Genomic DNA, 16,217 nt, shown 5'->3' on the forward strand with positions numbered 1-16,217 from the left:
TGACTATAGGTTTTATAACTGCGCAATTATAACTACAACCACATGCTAGAGCTTAGTACTCCCTCCGGTTCTTTTTTTTTCTTTGGAAAAACGGTCGCAATTCAAGTGTAGTAATAATAATACTTATTATATAGTAATAGCTAGGATATGAGCAGATTCCTTCAGAAGCATTTTCACATTATAAAATATTGAAGATTTTATAATTATGTTGTCTAATTTCACTTTGAACTAGATATTATGACATTGGGACACCTTGAACCGGGTTTTATTCATTTCATACCTTGAACCAGATTTTAGGTTCGTAACAGAAATGGTTGGTGAACTAATCTCGGTAGGTTTGAAGTTTCTACAAGAGGGGTAGCATGGCTCACAAAAAAAGGGGCAAGGAGAAGTTTTTTGACAGAATGGATACCTTTATTGACACTTTACCTTTTTCTTCTTCTTTTAAATGAGATCCATTCATGACATATTTTTATAAAAGAAGCCCACCCGAGTGAGGAACCAGAAATTAACTCCCTTTGCCACTTGGCTACAGCCTAGTTCTCATGGCTCAGATGATTTTCAAATTTTGTTATAAAATTCCAAAAGAAAGCTAGCAAGATAGGGGACGAGAAGGGTGATACAACCAATCTGAGGCAACCTCTGCTCCTATACCAAACAATGCGTCTGGTCGACCTCAGGTTGCCTGATCTTCACAAATTGAAGGAGGGAGAGAAGCAAATGAGAGGAAGAAAAACGAGGATAAACAAATCCAGCAACAACAAACATCAAACATGCTACGACCGGTTTCCTACACATGCCTTGGCCCAAATCCGCACTCATGCAGCTGCCCGAACAATTTGGTGCCTAGCCCAAACGATTTGGGGCTAAGCTTCGATGGACCTTTAGTCTATAGTGTGTGGTCGCTCCTAGTGTCGACGGTCCGGTGGCTTGTATGGGGTCATTCAGTCTGTGCCCTAGATGATCCGACAATTTTCCTCAGGCTCTATGGCTACAAATATTAGCGCCTGACGGTCCGGCCAAGGGCCTGTGATGCGTCTAGGGTTGCTCTGGCCAGGCAGGGGATATTCCATTTGTCCTTTTCCTTGCTCCGAGTCCGTGTCTTGGCTATCTATCCTTGCTTGTTCATGTTCCTTGCCTTCAACCCTAAGCATACACAAGGTTCATGTGTTAGGCAGCCCACCATTACCCCTAGGCATATCAAGTGGGTAGTCATTGAGGAAAAGATTCACCTCATGTTGTATTGCGTTGGCTCACGCCCTCGTCATTGCATGGTCCAATTGGCGCTTTCTAGCTTGGCGTAGTGATGTTCATGGTGCCTAGTTTATCATACCATCATCGAGAGTGTGAACAGATTTACACTGGTTGTAATTGAGCTCCTCCAAGTTGATTACTTGAGACATTGTGAGGCTTATGGTGATAGGTGAGTAAAGGGGCTTTCGTCGGATGTTTGGATCAATTAGTTTTATGCATTGGACATGGAAGAATTGTCATGCGGCATGGCACCGACAGTTCACCGACGTTGCCATGATCCAACCATCATACTTTAAGTACTCGAATAAGAGCATCTGCAGATTTGGCATTCTTACTTTGGGATGTCTGGCTCGTACAATGACCTCAATGTCCTGCAAAGATTTCCTCTATTTGCAAGGCTAACTATCTGGAAAGCTCCTCCATGCAACATATTTGAAGACAATTTACATGCCTCGGAGGGCAACAATGGATCTCACTTTGCAATGTATCAAAGAAGTCGTTAAGTTTAGGGGAAGGACTAGGTGCAAGCCTTCCAAAAGGCCAATACCCTCGTTTTTGGGGAGTTAAGTTTAGCTAGGGAGAGGGCATAGAGAGTTGGCTGTCTTTATCACGAGAAAAATTGGGGGTATAGCCTCTTCTTTTTATTTCTACTACATATAACAAGTTTAGTCCAAAGAGACCTTCATAATTACATCATACACAAAGACATATCATCCGGCCTGAAGTGAAGTCTCTATGGAAAACTAAAAAAAAAAAAAAAACTTGCCTTGGGTTCTAAATCCTAATCATGAGGCTCGAGACGGCCCTAGCTTGGAAGATCTTCTTATATGATGTTGCGGCATGTGTTGTCGCAGGGGTATGGGCAATCGATCGCCTTCACTTCGGCCCGGCCAAAGTACCAATCACTGACAGATCTAGCGATCCTCTGTATTTGCAATGACCACAAAATTTACATGAACTGTTAACGAAAGTGTAAAATGTGTAAATGCTAGCTGATGAGACTTGATGTGTTCTACACTTCTACCTTGTTCTGAATGGTAGGGGTGCCATTCCAGGTGGCCGGCAGTTCGGACTGGCAGTGGGCGAAACACGAGTTTATGAAGAGCCCGTTGCTCTTGGAACCGGAGAAGCCTCTCACAGATGCCACCATCTGCTCCCTGAAATCTGCATATGTGAACAAAAATTACTTACTCCGGATTCGGGAGTTGTCCAGATCCTCACTTCACTGAAAGGAGTATTGTGTTTTGCCTATAACGCTAGCCGCGCAATGGCTTTGGTTCTAGTTATTCAATCGGTTAGGTTTCAAGTGACGAGTTGAATTGTTCTTTTACCTTGGAGGAAGTTTATCTGAGACGCATTGCAGGCGGAGCGGTTGAACTTGCAGGCTCGCCAGGCGCGGCTGGGGTCAGCTTTGCTTGGGGCCAGGCTTTCCTCGATCTGATTAAATTTCCGTCACATTTGCTAGCTCATTGCGAAAATCAATTACCCAAGATAAATCATCATTCATGTGTAGTGAAAATATCTGATTACCTGCCAGACGTCGTAGGCTGCGTTGAGCAAGAAGATGGGCGTCTTGATGTTGTCGATTATATTCTGAGGGAAGAAGCACTGCGGGCGTGCGTGCAAAGGATCAGTTGAGCGGCATCGACAAAAGAGAATTTTTAGTAACGGATGATCTTTCTTGCACGCAAATGAACAAGTAAATGAAGCACGCACGCACCGAGGTGGCGTCGAGGTGATCGGTGCAGGTCGGCGGAAGGTGCGGAGCCACTCCCTGCATGGCTACAATGTCGCCGTAGTAAGATCTCAAGCTGCGGCCCCCGGAGACATCCACGCTGCACGCAAACCATCCATCAGCTGGGTTGAGACTGTGAGAGCGACGGTGATGTATATATACTCGAGGAGGTAAATAAGTAGACGCACGCGTCGAGGAAGAGGCCTGCGTCGGCGAGGCACTTGACGGTGGTGTTTCGGCCGGCGAAGAAGGCGCCGAACTGGTCGCAGTGCAGTATCGCCGCCAGCCCACCGGCGGAGCAGCCCGTGAGAAGCGCCCGGTCGGCCGACGCCATCCCGATGGAGAGGAGGTGCCGGATGGCTTCCTCCCAGATCCGCTGCCCCCGGAAGTAGAGCCCGGTACCCTGCAAACATACAGAGAAGAAAGATCAGATCATGCGTAAAAATGTAGGATGATGATGATGATGACAGCACGGGTCGATGCATGAAGAGCTGACAAATTGTTGCGTGTAAAGAACCGACACGCACCTTGTCGAAGGCGTCGCCGGCAAAGGAGGCGCTGTCGCAGTAGCGGATCTTCACCCGGTTCCAGTTGTAGAAATCTGCATGGAAAATGCACATGTCGTACGTCGATGGTACTCCATACATTTCGTTCGCCCGAGATTAATGATGCATGAAACCATCTTTGCTTTTGGAGCTGAGAGAGACGGACCAGGATTCTCGGCGGGGCTGGCGCTCATGATGCCGGTGAAGATGATCTGTCTCTCCATGAAGTTGGACGAGCCATGGTGAGTCCTTGTCCGGAACCTGCACGTCCTCGCGTTGTTGCACCACCCGCCTCCCTGCACTTACCATGCAGCATGCATCGATCAGGGAAAATCATACATGCACCACTGTATAAGTGCGCCCGCGAGGCACCTCGAGATTGACGATCCAGCTCTTGTTCCCTGCCCCGGAGCCCCGGTCCAGGTGGTAAGCGGCCGGCGTCCCATCCATGCACACTGCAATCGTAGATAGCAAATTAGTCTCGGTGTGTTGCACAGGATTTAAAGTAAATCAATACTGTGCTTACAGACGTGAGAAACACAGTTCAATAGCATATACCAATACCACTCAAAATTCTTAGCTAGCTAGGCTTGATTCTGACAGAGTAAATTGCTCAAAACAATCACATTTGTGGCTAGGCTAACGGATCGCCACCGCTTTTGTCAAAACCACAGGGAAAAAAAAGTCAACTCCACGGCAAGTGAGTAACGAATAGAACTGACCACTACTTTCCATTTCCAGTGAAAAGGGGAAACGAAAAGATTGGGAGGGATTTATCAGCCGCGCGGTGGAATGGAAGCAAGAACCATGCCTAGACCAACCTTCCACTTCCTCGACATTTTATTTGGGTCATTGCTACGCGTCGGTCGGGTGATAACTTTTAGTTATCCAACGCCTCCTTGACCATCAGATCAGCACGATCAAATGGCCCGCAGTGCATCCCTCATCTCGCTCATCCTTCCTTCCACAAAAAACAGCTTTGCAACATTGGCCATATTTCAGAAACATCAGCTAAGTTGCAATTCGCCTCGTGCATCCTCCCTTCACAAAAACAACATCACAAATCAACCATGTTTCAAAAATATCAATAGCGTTGCAATTCGGCAAGCTCGCGAGACCCGTGTCTCCGCAACATCAGCGATGTTTTCGAAACCAATGGTGAAGTTGCAATCGGGCGAGCCCGCAACACCCACACCTCTGCAACCCCAATGATTTCAGAAACATCGACAACATAGCAATCTGGCGAGCTCGCGGACACGTGCCGGCCTCTACAACACATGTGATGTTTTAGAAACACCATGGGTGATCGCTACCGCCTCTCTCTTCCCTTGAAGTAGTGTGCGGGCTAGTTGCAGCGCCATGCCCCGGCCTTGCAACATCGGTTGGCCGCTTCTTGAGCTCACCAGAGGAGCGGTGTGTGAGGACGAGGGAAAATAGAGGACTCGACGCGCTGGTTTAGTTTGCTTCGATGCTGACGATGAGGAGAGGGAAGACAATTCGTGACTTCTCTGGTGGGAAGGGGAACATGATAACGCACTGCGTGTAGGGCCCACGGGGCACTTGGCGTGCAAGGGAGGCGGCGGACACAAGGCTACAATGGGATCGTCGGGTGATTTGAAGCGTTTCTGAATATATTTCTGTCTATTTTCACAAAAGGCCCCACATATGGGAGTAGAGAAAAGTGAGCGAACATACGACCAACACAAAACCTTCAGAGATGGGAATATCCACACTCCAGACGGGCTTGACAGCATGGGCCCGCTGGTATATTCGGCGCCCCGGTCGCTGCTGTAGTGCGGGCCGGGATTCACCGGACGGCGCTCACCAGCCAGCCGCGGCGAGGGAGAGAGAGGGAGGCAGAGAAACGGCCCCGACAGCTGGATCTGAGTGCCCGCCGGAGACGCACTGGAGCGATCTCGAGGCTCGAGCGCAAGAAGCACAAGGGAAAGATGAAGAATGCATGCGTGTATTGTCGTGCCGTGCGCCACTGGATTCCAATTGCTCACAGGCATATGAAACTAACTACCGACCGGCGCCAGAATTTTTGCAGACAACTCTTGATAATCCACAAGACCAAATTGTCCACTCCCCTCTACACATCCGTAAACTTTTGCGCTCTCTAGCTAGCTATCAGCTGAATCGATCAAGCAGGTAAGATACCATTTCCCATAGCACACACCGAAAAAGGAGCAGAAGTCCCCCGCCAAAACTAAAAAAGAGGTGCAGATGAACAAGAAAAAACGAACAGTGGTTCACAGAACCATGCTTGGACTTGGAGTGGACATACCGGCGCCCTTCTCGACGGAGGCGTTGAGGAAGGTGATGGGCACCATCATGTCGGCGACCGCCGCCGCGGAACGTCGATGCGTCCTCCTCCTTCTGCCACCGCCGTTCGCCGCCTGCTCGTCCGCCGCCTGTACGCAGCTGCCGGCGATGAGGAGGACCAGAGCGAGAAGCGCCCACGGCCCGAAGGCACCGATCCTCGTCTTCACCATCGTATCAATGGACTGATGAGTAGAAGAAGCAAGATCGAGCCGATCGATAGGAAAATCCCAGAACGACGTATATTTAACGAGCGCATAGCAAGGGAGTGACGCACCTATATAGCTACACATAAATAACGAGTTAATCGAGCCAGATATATCCTAATCAATGAGGAAATAAAATGCCTCCAAATATGGGCGCGCAGTAGTGCATTGCTCCGCATATCCACATGACACAGACAAATCAACTGTGTTAATGGCATGCATGCGTTACATATTTGCCAGCGAACTATTTGGGGGGTGCAATTTGGGAGCTAACTAAGCAGTAGGAGGGAATCAAACAAGAGTTAGAGCATCTCCACTAGCGCCCCTAAGATGGTCCCCCCGGCCATTTTTTGAGCGCCGGCGGGCAAAAAAGCCTCACTCGGGTCCCAGGATCTCACTTTTCGCCGGATTAGACGAAAAATACAGCTGGCGAGCCCAGCCCACACCCAGGCCATCGGGGGGCATCTGGGAGCACCGGCGCTTTTTGTTAACCAATCTGATTGCCCCATGTCAGCCACCCACCCCCCTCTCTCCTCTCTCCTCTCTTTTCTTTTTCCTTCTGCCCACCCCCTCTCTCTCCTCTCATCTGCACGCCGAGCTGCACGCGGAGCTGGTCCGCGCCCGCCTCTGCGTGGCCGGGGCGGCCCGCGCCCACGTCCGCCTGTGCGTGGCGGAGCTCACCCGCGCCCGCCCGCCTGCGGGGACAACGAGTGTAATTTTTTTGACACCCAGGCTAAAATTATCGTCGGCAGCCTTCCAAGCGGCAAAAAAATGCCTTTTGAGAAGCTCAACGGCTGGAGATGCTCTTAAGTCAGGCACGCCACCCTGCTGGCTCATAAACGGCGAGAGGACATGAGAGAAGGGAACATGCGCGTGTACCGGCAGAATCCATCAGAGAGAGCGTAGAGACAGCGCGCGCATACGGCGACCGAACACGCGACAAAGCGAAAGAGGTAAACGGGCGCACGGCACGCGTGTACGCATCCATTTCTATTGATCGTCGTATATGCGTGTACGTTTTGCGTAGGTGCCGGTTGATTTCGATGGCTCACCGGCATCCGTAAATCGGGTCCGGCCGATTACAGTGTCAGTGTGCACTCGTTGTTACGGTAGTCCAATACCTTTTTCATACGATCAAACTTTGGCCGCGCTCCACTATCAGCCCACTATCATCAGATAACTAACGGAACAACAAAGATAAAGAGCATCAAGTGCAAAATGCAGCAAATTTTATAATCTCAGACGAGGAAAGTAAATCTATAAGAGCAACTTTAGCGGAGTCATCAGATTGGTCCTATCGGCATAATAACTATTAATATGATGATTTTGACCAAAATAAAAAGTCGACATATGGGAGTCGACGGTATAATTTATAGAGCTCGCCGAGAGTGACATTTCCAGGGAAACTGGTTTCTACCGGGTATCTAGCCGACGTCGGATGGTGTTGAGATTCAGATGTACTTCTACCGTAGTCAAACACACTGTTGGTCTCAAGTGTGTACGCGTACATAACGATACATATAGGTGCGACTGTGTACGAGTATAAGACGCCTGCCTGGCCCACACATTCAATTCAGTAGGAGGAAACCACGAGCAGCACAAACCGAGTTCATCATTTGCTTCTCACAGTTCATCAGCTCCAACTCCCATAGCTGTAGCTGTCGGCGTTCTGGGAACGGGGTCCCCAGACTTGCCTGCCTGCGGCCCATAGCGTGGCTAAGCAGCAGGTCGTACGGTCCATCTTCGTCAACAAGGCACCCAAGACCCTCGCGAGGGTCCAAGCCTCGCGAGGCGGACGACGCAAGACCTTCTTTGAAGCGGCCTAGCCAAGCGGGCTCACGAGGAGCGGAGATATCAAGGCGAGGCAAACCTCACGAGGCTCTCGTGACTTGAGCCATGACGAACGGTACCAGGCGGGCGCCGGTGCGCGCAGCGTCCTTATTTCCCTTTTGGTGCTAAGGAGGCCAGCGCAGGCGAAGAGTACCGAGGCATCAGGCAAAGGTTGCCATATTGGTGCGACAAGACCAAGACCAGGAGGACGGCAAGGCGGAGGTCATCGTGGAGCCCAAGACGGCGTCATCCCAGAGCTTTTCGCAGGCGAAGACCGCTTTTGTCAGGATAGCTTGTACTAGCTGTCCCCCTTCAAATTTGCCCGCCGTTGTTGGCTCCCTTCCCGCTCGATATTTGGGAAAAGGACCAGGGCCTATATAAGTAGAGCTAGCCACCACAATAGAGGCAGGTTGAACTGATCGAATCCTCACACCACAAGTTCACAAGCACAAGAACACCTCAACCTCAGGAGGCTGTTCTTCCCTTGTACTGTTCATCATCAGCCCAAGAGGCAATCCACCACCACCACACTGGAGTAGGGTATTACACCACAACGGTGGCCCGAACCAGTATAAACCCCGTGTCTTTCTGTGTTGCAAGTTCGTCGAGTTCATCCGTGAGATCTTAGCGAGCTAGAGCGTAGATCGGTAGGAGGGAGAGACTTCGCGCGCACCCCGGTGTTCGAACCTTAAGGGTTTGCCGGAACCCCACATCCGACATTTGGCGCGCCAGGTAGGGGTGCGCCGTAGTTTCCCTTCCATCAGTTCGTGGCTCCATCGCTCCGTCATTTCCATGGCGGACGCTCGCCGTGCTCGAGCTGAGCGTCGGGCTGCCCTCTCCGCCCGCGTCGCTCAGACGGCTCCCGTAGGCGGGCCACCTCGTCGTTGTCCGTCTCCCGCCGCCAACGCTGCAACCGGCCCGGCGGGGAATGAGCAGCAGGCGTCCTCGCTGCATCCTTCGGTGCGGCAAGACGGCCGCACCGCTACTCCATCGCTTACCCCTGCCGGTTCTTCGTCTCACGCGCACCGCGCTCCCATGGAGGCACGGGCCGCGCTCATCGCGGCGAACGAGCTCCTACGTTGCCACCCCGTCGACGACCTCTACGAGGAGTGGCTCGACCGCGTCGCCGAGCTCGTTCGCGCCGCAGGGGGCTCTCCGGCGCCGTCCCACTCTCTGCCTCCCCCTCAACCAGCCGCGGGCGACGGGGCTCATGGCATGCCTCCACCACCTCAACCCCGAGACGGTGCCTTGGCACCAAGGCGCGCGCCTCCGCGGCGTGATCCACCGTGCCCGGCGCCCGCGCGTGAAGAAAGAAGCTGCCAAGAAATTCCGCGGCCGCGAGAAGCTGCACCGGTGCTCCCCACGCCACCTCATCAAGACCGCGTGCCACCTGCAGTGGCGCAGCGCGGACCTCGCCAAGACCAAGCTCCACCTCAGAAGAGGGCCCCGGCGACCACGGTCGGCTGCCGCACCTTCATCCCCGAACTGCGTAGCGTCGCCTGGCCAGGCAAGTTCAAGCCAGATCTGCCTCCTCGCTACGACGGCACCGCCGACCCCGCGGAGTTCCTGCAGCTCTACGAGCTGAGCATCAAAGCGGCCAACGGCGACGAAAAAGTCATGGCGAACTGGTTTCCCATGGCTCTCAAGGATGGGGCCCGCTCCTGGCTCCTGAACCTGCAACACGGCTCGATCTCCTCCTGGGACGAGATGCGCGACCGCTTCGTCGCCAACTTCCAGGGCACTCGCGACCGCCCACCGGCCGCGGGTGATCTACGCCGCATCAAGCAACAGTCAGGAGAGACCCTCCAGAAGTACATCCAGCGCTTCAACAACACCCGCCTCAAGATCCCCAAGGTCACGGACGAAGCCATCATCTCCGTGTTCTTGGACGGTGTCCGTGACGTCAAGATGAAGGAAAAGCTCGCTATCCACGAGGAGCTTTGCACATCTCAGGAGCTGTTCAACCTGGCGACCAAGTGCGCAAGAGCTGAGGAGGGGCGCCTCTCTCTCCTTGAGCTGCCAGCTGCAGGAGTGGAGGAGAAGAAGGCCAAGGCCAATGACGTGAAGCGCAAAGAGGCAGTGGTGCTCGCAGCGGAGCCCAACACCAAGCGAGGTAGAGATCAGCCCGAGTCATCCAAGAACGGCCGACCGTTCTGCGCCTTCCACAACCTGAACACCCACAACACCAGCGACTGCCAAGAGCTCAGAGCCATACGAAAGGACGCTACGGTCGACGCCCCGAGCGCAATGACCGGGGCTACGGCCGCAGAGGAAGACGTGGAGGCGGACGCTGGGACGACCGTGGCCCGCGCCAGGAGTGGCGCGACCGGCCTCGTGAGGACCGCTGGCAGGACCAACCTCGCGAGGGCGCCTGGAGGGACCCGCCTCATGAGGATCGCCCCCAGGGCAACGCCGTTCTTCCCCCGCTGCCGCCACCAAGAAGGAACGACGACCACCACCAGGACGAGGGGGCTGGGGGCTTTCAGGAGCCGCGTGCGATCGCCTGCATCTTGGGCGGTGCCCAGGCCCCAGCCTCTCAGCGCATCTTCAAACAGTTCGCCCGCGAGGTGAACGCGGTGCTCCCCAAGCTCGAGGCCACACGCCCGCTCAGGTGGTCCCAATGTGCAATCACCTTCAACTCGGCAGACCAGCTCAAGTGCGCAGCCACCGCTGGCGCCCTCCCTATGCTGTGCTCCCCAGTCATCAGCAATGTGCAAGTCACCAAGACTCTCATTGACGGCGGCGCAGGGCTCAACGTCCTGTCCGTCGACACGTTCGACAACCTCCAAGTGCCATATGAGCAGCTCCAGCCAACCAAGCCTTTCTCATGAGTGACCGACGGCTCCACCACACCGATAGGGCAGGTCCGCCTGCCTGTCACCTTCGGGGAGCGCAAGAACTATCGCACCGAGCTCATCGACTTCGACGTCGCACACATCCGCCTGCCATACAATGCCATCCTCGGGTATCCAGCCCTGGCCAAGTTCATGGCGGTCACTCATCATGGCTACAACGTTCTCAAGATGCCAGGGAGTGGAGGAATCATCACGGTCCCGTGTGAGGAGAGGGATGCGGTGTGCTCCCTTGAGCGCGCCTTTCAAGCCGCAGCAATCGACGACCCGACCGCAGAAGTGAAGGCCCTCCGGAGACCATCCCCAAGAAGAAGCTGCCGCGCTGCACAGGACCTCAGGAGGATGGCGTCGCGGCAGGGGAGCCTCGTCCGGATCAGCGCCCGCTCCAGGGGCGCCTCCCTCCACCGCATAGGAAGGCGCGCCGGCGCCCTCCTCAGGCAGGGGAGAGCCTCAGACCTTGCCAACCTCACGAGGGAGGCGCTTGGGCTTGGAAGCGTGCTTCGCGGAACGTGACCCTCAGGAGAGCACATGGCAAGGAGTGCCCACCACTCAGGAGTTCATCACCAAGACCACCCAGGAACTGCAAGAAGCAAGAGCCATGCGCGGCCACAGCCACTCACAAGGCGCGGCTCCCCATCCAGGCGAGGATGCCGGGCTGCATGTCTGCATCGACGTCCCATGGCTCAACAGGGCCGCATCTCAGGAGCGCTTCTGGCCATCGCGTGTGGGCCGCTGCATGGGCCCACCACACAGCTACGTTCGCATGCCCTTCGGCTTGCCGAGCGTGGTGTCGGCCTATCAGCGCAACCTACGCCATATCCTGGCGGCTCAGGAGGCCAGGTACCACGCCGTCCTGAAGGAGATGGAGACGGTCTTCAGGGAACCTCCTGAACCTCCAGAGGCTCCCGAGGCTCAGGGTCCCGGTGGCTCATGAGGAGCCATTCCTTTCGCGCGCGGCTTCAGCTGCACCAACTCTACTTCGTCTACAGAACCAGGTAACATCTTCCAAGTTCGTTTAAGCTGGGAGCGCCCCTCGGGCTGCATTATTCCCAGGCCACATGGGTCCGTCCCTGTGGCATGTATCTCTTTTGCTTATGTCTTTAGATTACTTTGCTGGGGGCGCCCCTCGGGCTGCATCATCCCCAAGCCGCTCGGGCCAGACCCAGTGGCATGTATCGTCCTGCCTTTATCCAAGTTGATCTGCTCTTCATGCTTAACCTGCCAACGGCTATCGCCTGCTCGATTGCCGCCCGCCGCGGGTCTGTTTATCCCATGCAATCCGCTTGCACGTTAAAAGGGGGGCTCCTCAGCATCGCGACTCAGGAGCTCTTACTGGCTCTCCAGCCCTCACCCCCTGGCCTTGACCACGGCATCGCGACCTGGCATACCAGCGGCGGCTGAGCTCGCTCGAGGGCCGGGACCTGAGGACGTAGAGTGCTTGCATCTAACCGCCTTGCAGGAACATACAGTCGCCAAGACTCAAGACCAGGCGCAACCCGCCTTGAGGTAGGGCCTCGTGAGTCCCGCGCTGGCTCACGAGTGCCCAGATACACCTCGCAGCCCTGCCGTGCAAGCCACGTGTCAGGGCGGGGCTGTACACGCCCCGGGGGCTCCTCCCGGAGGGGGCCCCCCATCCCACGCCCTTGGAAGCACCATGCTCCGCACTGGCTGTCGACACTGCCGAGGAGCGGCTATGCCCGTGCACAAGCGGAAGCACTATGCTCCGCGCTGGTGATAAACAACTGAGGGCGACCCCACGGTCGTGCAAACCTCAGGGAGCCTAGAGCTCAGCGCCCAGCCTTACCGCAACGACCCCCCTCGGGAAAGCCGCGCATGGGGGCTGGGCACGGGGGCTGCGCTCGGGCCACGCCCAAGCGCACGCCACCTAACCAGGTCCCCCGGACCTGGGCATCGCGCACCCCTCCCGAGGCCTCGGCGAGGGCAGGTATGGGAATTGTTTGCACATCAAGGGGGACTCCTGAGCATCGCGACTCAGGAGCCTAATTGGTCACGTAACCCCTCACTCCTTGGTCCGTCCTGGTCTCCGGTCGGCCCAATGGCGGTTGAGGTATGCGCGGGGCCGGGCTCTGCCGACGTAGAACATTAATCTATCCCCACGAACTCTCCCTATATGTTGTTTGCGCGTCAAGGGGGACTCCTGAGCATCGCGACTCAGGAGCCTAACTGGTCACGTAGCCCCTCACTCCTTGGTCCGTCCTGGTCTCCGGCCGGCCAAATGGCGGTTGAGGTATGCGTGGGGCCGGGCTCTGCCGACACAGAACGCAAAGCAAATAGGAAGGAAATCGCGAAATCTCGAAGCAAATATTACAAGCATATTGTCCTCACAATACCAAATAAAAGTTTAAACGCCTCCACGAGGCCTGTTACATGTTGCAGGAACGGAACGGGAAGAATGGTCGCAGGAACGGAACGGGAAGAATGGTCACCTCTAGACGTCGCCTGCGGAAGGCGCTCCCTCGTGATCGGTTTTGTCTTCACCACCAGCCGCAAGGTCGACGACGCCGGACAGAGGAGCGGAGACAAAGCCACGGAACCTCCTCAGCAAGGCCCCCACCTGATCTTGCATGGCCGCGGCAGCCGCCTCGTACTGATCTTCGGCTACAGGCTCCAGCAGCTCGTCAAGGCAAGCGTTGGGGTCGCGAAGGTGCAGGTGGCTAAAGACGCGAGTCAGCGCGGCTGAAGACAGGACGCGAGCTTCTGCCTCCGCCATGGGACCGAGACCATCAACAACCTCCTCAAGAGCCTTCACCACGAGAGGAAGTAGCTGGGCGGGGCCGTCCTCGTCGGTGTCCAGAGGCTTCTCCAGGCCGTGCTCGTAGAGCATCTTCAGTGCCTTACGAGACCTCTCCTCGAGATCGGCAAAGGCCACGCGGTCTTCTGCCAGGCCTCGCGCCTTGGCATCAAGATCGGCCTCCCTCGTCCTCATCTTCCGCTCCAACTCTCCAAACCGGTTGCGCTCGGCGGCCTGCTTCTTCCCCAGCTCCGCCAACTTGGCATCGCGGTTCTTGGCGGCTTCCTCCCGGGCCTTCATCTCCTCCTCCTTCGCTTGGCGGCAGCGCACCTCTTCGGCGTGCTTGTCGCGCAGGCTCTGCAGCTCGCCCTCCAGCGCTTGGCAGTGGTCGCGGGCGGCCTTGGCGTCCTTTAGCGCCGCCTCACGATCGGCTGAAGCATTGGCGGCACCTTGCTTCTCCTTCTCGAAAGCCGCAGCAGCCTGGCCCAGCGCCGCGCGAACTGCCAGGTGAGAGTGAAGCCAGCCAGAGGCCAGCTCCAGACGCCCGGCCACCAGGCGCGGGTCCGTGCTCAGGACATCCGCCTGCAACTGGGTCATCTCCGCAAGGGCACGCTCCAAGATGGCAGCAGGAGCAGAAGGACCAAGGAGTGGAAATGCAGCAGTGGGAGGAAGCGACATCATCACCAGGGCTTGGGAGACCGCGGGTTCCGGAGCAGCTGGGACCTCGTCAGCTGCGCCAAGTACCGGCACCTCCGGAGCCAGCGGGCCCGTGGGGGCTGATTCCACGCGGTGATGCCCCTCTTGGCCTCACGAGGAAGATCGGGCTGGGGAGATGCGAGCGTTGTTGCCTCCTTTCTCCGCGGGAGGCACGGCCACTGCGTCTTATTTCCTCTTCTTCGCCGAAGATGACGACCTGATCAACCAAGGGCAAGTATCAGGAAGCGACGAGTACAAGCAAGGACAAAGCGAACTTAAGACACTTACCGATCCACTGCAACGTATTCCACTGACCGCTTGAGAGGCTTGAAGCCTGACAGCTTCGGGACCTGAGGGGCAGGCGTTCGGACACCGGCGGCGCCGGGCGGAGCGGAGGCAGAACCGGATCCAGCCCCAGGAGGTATCGGGGCGGAGGCGGCACCTCGGGCTACCAGCGACGACCTACTCCTCGTCGGGACGGGAGGTTGCTCCCTCTCCCCTTGGCGTGCGTCGGCATGGGCATCATCAGGAAGGGCGCGGAGAATCTCGGCCTTGCTCAGAGGGGAAGTCTCCCCCACCTCTTCCAGGGTCTTCTCCGAGTCCTCCTCCTCTTCTCCCTCTCCGCGGGACTCACCAGAAGACACCTCCACCGGGTTCTGCGGCATAGGAGTTTCCGGAAGCCCCGGCGGCACCAGCCCGCGCGCATCAAAAGTCGGCCTGGAGGCGACGAATTCCTCCCGGTCCCTGCGTTTGAACAGGGGAAGGAAGGCGCTAGGCGGGTACTCCTGGTTGTCCCCGACTATGAGGCGCAGGACGACATCCAATTCATCGCCAGGCAGGTCCCCCGGCCTCAGGCGGGTCTTGTTTTCCTCTTCGTCAAGCTCCTAGAGGGGGCGCGCGCGCGCGCCTGGAGTGGGGCAACCCGCAGCATCAAGAACTCCCTCAGGAGCATCGCCCCCGTTATCTTGGCCGCCCTCGCGTTGCCCGGCTTCAAATCGGTCATCCTCTGCCCCAACACTGACGATGACCGCTCGTCGACAAGCTCCGCCTTGGGCCACCCCTTGCCCTGCCGGGGCGCCTCCGTCGGCAACGCCAGGCGTGGATCGGCACGCTAGGCATCCATCATGACCCACTTGGATCGGATGTTGTCGGCCCTCTTCCCGGTGCTCGAGATCGAGTTGGCCTTGCCGCATGCGACGAAGTTAGCGCACCCGGAGATGTGACCCTCGCCGACACGAAGGAAGAAGAAATGGCGAAGCAACGCCACGGAAGGCATCACGCCCAAGTACGCCTCACAGTAGTAGGCGAAGATGGACAGGAGGAGGACAGAGTTGGGATGGAGATGCAACGCCTGCAGACCGTAGTGGTCGAGGACTTCATAAAAGAAATCAGAGAAAGGGGGGACCAACCCAACGGCGACACTGCTCGAGAAGAAAGGGAAGAAGGTGCTCCCTTCAGACTCGGGCTCGTCGGAGGTGAGCCGAAGCTCCGTCTTCACCCACTCATTTCCCTCGCCCGCTGTCAGCAGGCGCATGGAGGCGAGGCTCTTCTCCGTGATGGTGGGCGCCTCGAGGGCCGGCTCATACCAAGCCGGTGATGAGGAGGTCCTGACCTTGCGCGGCGCCATGGGTGGCAGATGCAGAGCAAGGCTGGAGCGGATCTGGAGGTAGCGGTGGCGAGGAGCAAGAAAGGGGATCTGGAGTGAGGCAAGGAAGAAGCAATGAAGGCGAGAACTGCCCGCGCCAGCCTTTTGTCAGGTCAAGCAGTTGCCGAGGCAGCGTGGGGAAGCGGAGACGCCCACGTCCAATCAACCGCCACACGTCGACGAGGCCGTAGGCTTTTGGGGCACGCGGTGCTCCGAACTTGACCCTTGGCTTCGCCGCAAAGCCAAGCCCGAGCGCACCTTGGGCTCGGGGACTACTGTCGGCGTTCTGGGAACGGGGGTCCCCAGACTTGCCTGCCTGCGGCCCATAGCGTGGCTAAGCAGCAGGCCGTACGGCCCATCTTCGTCAACAAGGCACCCAA

The 16,217-nt window shown here is 56.5% G+C and overlaps 1 protein-coding gene across 1 annotated transcript; it reads right to left on the minus strand.

Moving 5' to 3' along the window:
• Nucleotides 1–1,918: 1,918 nt before the first annotated feature.
• Nucleotides 1,919–6,219, minus strand: LOC123049644 (pectin acetylesterase 3). Its single transcript, XM_044472541.1, has 10 exons — nucleotides 5,822–6,219; nucleotides 3,907–3,989; nucleotides 3,701–3,830; nucleotides 3,517–3,590; nucleotides 3,178–3,392; nucleotides 2,975–3,089; nucleotides 2,785–2,862; nucleotides 2,586–2,691; nucleotides 2,279–2,418; nucleotides 1,919–2,179 (listed from the first exon to the last, which is right to left on the minus strand). The coding sequence occupies exons 1-10, from the start codon at nucleotides 6,147–6,149 to the stop codon at nucleotides 2,078–2,080; spliced, it is 1,371 nt and encodes a 456-aa protein (XP_044328476.1). The 5' UTR covers nucleotides 6,150–6,219; the 3' UTR covers nucleotides 1,919–2,077.
• Between the last annotated feature and the right edge of the window lie 9,998 nt (nucleotides 6,220–16,217).

Source organism: Triticum aestivum, chromosome 2D, assembly GCF_018294505.1.
Source record: "Triticum aestivum cultivar Chinese Spring chromosome 2D, IWGSC CS RefSeq v2.1, whole genome shotgun sequence".
In the NCBI taxonomy this organism is placed as follows: domain Eukaryota; kingdom Viridiplantae; phylum Streptophyta; class Magnoliopsida; order Poales; family Poaceae; genus Triticum; species Triticum aestivum.